The sequence below is a fragment of the Seriola dumerili genome, unplaced genomic scaffold (assembly GCF_002260705.1).
Source record: "Seriola dumerili isolate Sdu_G_001 unplaced genomic scaffold, Sdu_1.0 BDQW01000110.1, whole genome shotgun sequence".
Lineage (NCBI taxonomy): Eukaryota > Metazoa > Chordata > Actinopteri > Carangiformes > Carangidae > Seriola > Seriola dumerili.
Genome location: NW_019174365.1, coordinates 2684029 through 2688879, shown reverse-complemented (window position 1 = coordinate 2688879; position 4851 = coordinate 2684029). Strand labels below are relative to the sequence as shown.

General features: G+C 43.6%; 1 protein-coding gene across 1 annotated transcript; it reads right to left on the bottom strand.

Annotated features, from left to right (window-relative positions):
- Window positions 1–685: 685 nt before the first annotated feature.
- On the bottom strand, window positions 686–2413 carry hoxa11 (homeobox A11). Its single transcript, XM_022747381.1, has 2 exons — window positions 1747–2413; window positions 686–918 (listed from the first exon to the last, which is right to left on the bottom strand). Exons 1-2 carry the CDS (start codon window positions 2411–2413, stop codon window positions 686–688), a joined length of 900 nt encoding a protein of 299 aa, XP_022603102.1.
- Window positions 2414–4851: the final 2438 nt, after the last annotated feature.

The window sequence follows — 4851 nt, the reverse complement described above, 5'->3', positions numbered from 1 at the left end:
TCCCAATGGCTTGTCTGTAATAATGGACTTTGACTTGATTAGGCGTGGCATTAAAGGAGATAGTAAACGAGTGGCTACAAAATAAATAAGCTGACAAAACAAACACGTTACATTCTCATCCTGTTCGGACTCATTTGGTCACACCAATATAGATTCAGTCACATATCCGCCATCATCCTAAATACACAACTTTTCTGATTTTAAAAACAGAAAAAAGCAAAATAAATCTTTTGATTACAAAATACACTGAATCCGTCAATTAGTGACTTAATTTTTTTTTTTTTTTTTTTTTGCCCGTTTGAAAAAAACAAACAAGGCGTCTGTGAGCCACAATAACATTAACATGGGCCTTCGCACGCACAGTCTTGGCTAGGACAAAAAGTTTCCGTTTCTATACACCCCCCCCCCCCCAAAAAAAAAAAAAAATCAGAGTCTGAAGAGCGATATCAAAGTCAACGGACTGTCTTAATTCATGCTCACTCTTGAGGTTATTCAGATCACAGGATACTGTTGTCCTCGAACTTGAAATTAACCATTGAGCAGTGTTGCTTCTGCTGCTGCTGCTGTCGCAGCCATCGTGGTACACAATGTACACAGGGAGAGTCACAGCCGGAGAGTCAGTCTGTGAACGCACTCGGTCCCACACCAGAGTGCTATCTGAGCTGAGACGACGTCGTCTTGACCTCTAAAGCAGAGGATTGGACGTATAATACTGTAATCTATCTCTGTTCAGTTTCTTCTCCTTCATGCGGCGATTCTGAAACCAAATCTTCACTTGCCGGTCGGTGAGGTTGAGCATCCGAGACAGTTGCAGGCGTTTCTCCTTGTTAATGTACACACTGAAAAAGAATTCTCTTTCAAGTTCTCTGATCTGATACTTGGAGTAAGGACATCTCTTCTTGCGGGTCCTCTGTCCATCTGGAAGCCACAAAAAAAAAGTATTATCGGTCATAGAAAATATAAACATTTCAAATAAGCCATGACTATGTAACAACAAGATTTATACACCCTGGATGTTGCCCAGATTACACATGAGCGGATTTCCTCTACATAAAGCATTAATAACATATTTCCCATTTCAACATTTCAAGTGTCATATATACTGATATTATATTACACTGGAAAGATTACCAAACCATTCGCTGCTGGTTCGCTAGACAATACACTTGGGCTTTGACCTTTTCTAGCAAATGAAAACAACAAGCTCACTTTCAAATACAAGCGCCTACCTAGCTACAGAAAAAGCAGAGTGTGCTACATTAGACAGTTTATATGAAAATATTGGTTTTATAGAATACATAAAGGGGAAAATGTACAAGTGGGAACACAACCTCCATGATAGCTTTAACACAAGAGCTCATGTGTGTGCTAAACCTTAAACCAGAGGCGCCACCCTCATTACATGCAAATGCGCTTTTAACGCTAAGAAACCGTGAAACAAGCACGTTTATAATAGATGGAATTAACGCAGGTCTGCAGCCGGTAGGAATTCACATTTATAACTGGGTGCTTTTTTGGAAACGTCAGGGAGTGTTACAGAAAAATCACGGCCTGTTGTCTTTCACGGCCAATTTCAATTCCAAACACGTGATCCTGCAGTTTATAACAAAGTTTTGTTGGGAGTGGGGGGTCTACAGGCCCTCTATAAACCTTATATGCTTATAAAACAGCATATAAAATTTTTAACAGCAGCGCGCAAGATTGCAAACTTTCTCTCATAACCAAGGCGCTGACTTTAATACGTACTGCTGCTGCTGGATTTCTCCTCATTGTTGCCGGAAGACAACTCCGGGCTGCTTGTCTCATCCCGGGGCTCCTTTACTTCGGTGTCCCGGCACGACGGAGCTTCCTCCGGCGCAGAGCCGGGCTGCTTGGTCGCTGTTTTGTCCCCTGAGTAGCCATTTGTGGAGGAGCTCTCCGACGCGTTGCCGTACGCCGTCTCGTAAAACTGATCGAAGGCTTGTGGCAGCACGCCATTTCTGCCCACGTTCCCGTAGAAATTGGAGGCGGCGGACCCGGCGCTCGTATGGTGGTGGTGGTGGTGGTGATAAGCGGCGGCGGCGGCGGCTGCAGGGCTGTTTTTACCGAACATGTCCCCTACGACGGCGGTTTGCGCCGACAGACAGTCCCGGTGCACCATGTCCTCTGCGCTCGGGTAGCACTGAGGCAAGTTCCCTCGGTGCGGCCATTTACCGGACGCGTCAATGGCTGCATAGTCCCTGAACGTCACCTCTCTGACGGGTTGGACCTGCGGCAGGTTAGAGGAGTAGGAGTATGTCATGGGGCGGGTGGACGGGGACTGGGACAAAAACGAGGGAAGACCGGAGAAATCAGCCCCCGCCGACACGTAATAAGTGCAACTGGGCAAATACATGTTCGATCCGACGGGGACCCTCTCGTCAAAATCCATCATCGTAGTTCACCCTCTACTATAACTCTATGTTGGGGTTTGATTCTTCTATAACCGCCCTGAACATGGCTCTGAAGCGCCGTGCCTCTTGCCTCTTTGAAGCAGGTTCGCTAAACAGAAATTTGGAGACGTAAGCTGACGTGGAGAGCCATCTCCATCCACTCCACGGAGGAGGAGGTCACGTGACCACGCGGCAGAAATTGACAGATTTTCAGGCTGTGTGTGTGCTTGTCTTGCCTCTGTGTGTGTGTGTGTGTGTGTGTGTGTGTGTGTGCGTGTGTGTGTGTGTGTGTGAGAGAGAGAGTGTGAGTGTGTGTATGTGTGTGAGTGTGTGTGTGTGTGTGTGTAGGCAAGAGAAAGAGACTGTGTCGGAGTGTAAGAGACATGACTGCTGTGTGCCCTAAAGCTTGACATTGGTGGTTTATCGCCATGTCGGCTTAAAAATGAATTCCTCTACATGCAACGAAGTCAGAAGAAGAGAGAACTATAACTGGATGCTGGTAGTTAAAATAGAGAAGAGGGATTTCTATCGAGGCTTTAGCAAAAATATCAATAACTATTTCCCAGATGCTCTGTGCGCGTCCACACTCAGTCTGTCCTGGAATAACACGTGTGCGTATTTTAAGCTTTTCTAGTTTTGTTTGTTTTTAAATGATATATACAGTGCATGAAAAATAAAATAAAAAGATTCTGTGTACTAACTCGTCCGAACCCTACCTGACAATAACATTAACTAAACTAGTATTAAACAGTACATAGACAACACCGCCCTAAATTGGAGGATGGGGACAGCCAGCTTATCTCTGAAGTCTCCTTTAGAAATGTCTTAGTCATCATCATTTGGTGGTTTTACAACAGAGCATTTGGCCCAGTGGGCATTTGGTTATCAGGGTCATGTTCAAAGTAGCGGCTAATGTTTCAGCTGGCCACAGCCTTGTGTTCAGTGACAGTATAACTAAGACCAAACTGAATTTTTTTTTTTTTTTTTACAAAATCAATATTGGAGAAAATCTTCAATTTTATAGTAACACAGAATAGCAATTTTAAGAGTGTCGTTTGTCGTTTTGTTGTTGTAATATTTAGTTTTTAGTCACAGCAACAGAAGAAACCGACAGATTCTTCTCAGAAAAGACCACAGGTTTATTGAGGAAAAAGCGCATGAAGTGAGGGTTAAAGTCTGACGCCTACAATCATTAAAACAGTCTGCTCAATAGTCAAATGTTAGAGGCTGTTTAGAAAAATAAAAGTATAATATTTTAAAATGATCCCTTTCCCTTGTCTGCCCCCCCCCCCCCCATATTAACATTTAATGGCTCCACTAACATCTCAAAAAAGTCGCGATATTCAAGCTCGATCCACTTTTACGCACGGTTATTTCTTTACGTTTTGGTGCAAATATTTATTCATTTGTGCGTCGTTCAGAAATTTACAGGCACTTTTGTGTTCTGTTGAATAATAAGTTCCATCAGTTCACAGGGTTTTTTTCTATTTGTTCTCATGAGTGATATATAGATACATATGTAAATCCCATCAAAATCAACACACACAAATTCAAAGGGCAAAACATTGTTTTAAAAGAATAATGTTGCGTAGGATTTTGAAATGTCTGCAGCTGCATTTTGCAGTCGTGATTTGAAATATCTTAGCAACACTTTCTCCAGAGATCTATGCTAAATTCTGAATGTGAATATAATCCAAATATTTTGAGGCCATAAATTGACATAGGCTAAAGGAAAACGCAGATAATTGTGAACCAAAGGTTTACTTTCCATAGATGCTAAAGTAAATTATGACAACAAATACAGAAGGCTGAATATTTTGAATTGCAGAGATTTCTTCTATTTGATTTGGTCAACAAGTTACAGTGCACATTCCCCTGCTCTCTGCTCTGAGGCCACCGTGGAGCTGGTTTTGGAGAGGCTGCAACCTGACTCTAATGTGCTGTGAATGAGAGACCTGAGCTCGGATTAAGACCGTCGCGGCTGGCCTGGCCCCACAGCCCGCTGGTGCACATTGGGACCCAAGGGGCTCCTGATGGCACATGTGAAACACAACCTTAAAATATCACACACACTAAGACGGTGCAAGTACCAACTAACACCCCGTGAGTGTATCAAAACAGGAAAAAACCATGCAGCCTCTGTGCTATCCTCTGTTATGCTCGCAGGCCATTTTATTTGAATAAATTGCAGGGACACAAGCAACTCTAGTGTCTCTGCGACCACACGCTCCGCCTCTCGGTCAATCCAGACAAATTCTACGAGTTGTGCTGAAGCTTTTAAGCTGTAATTGAGCACAGGATGCCCAGGAAAACCAAAGCCAGCTCTGCACAGACCTGCGTTTTTATAGCTGCTATAGTATTCTGCAGTGCTTTTTTTTTCTCCCCGGCCAGACAGACACCACAAAACTGGCCAAGCGTGGTAGGAAGTCGCCACCTACAC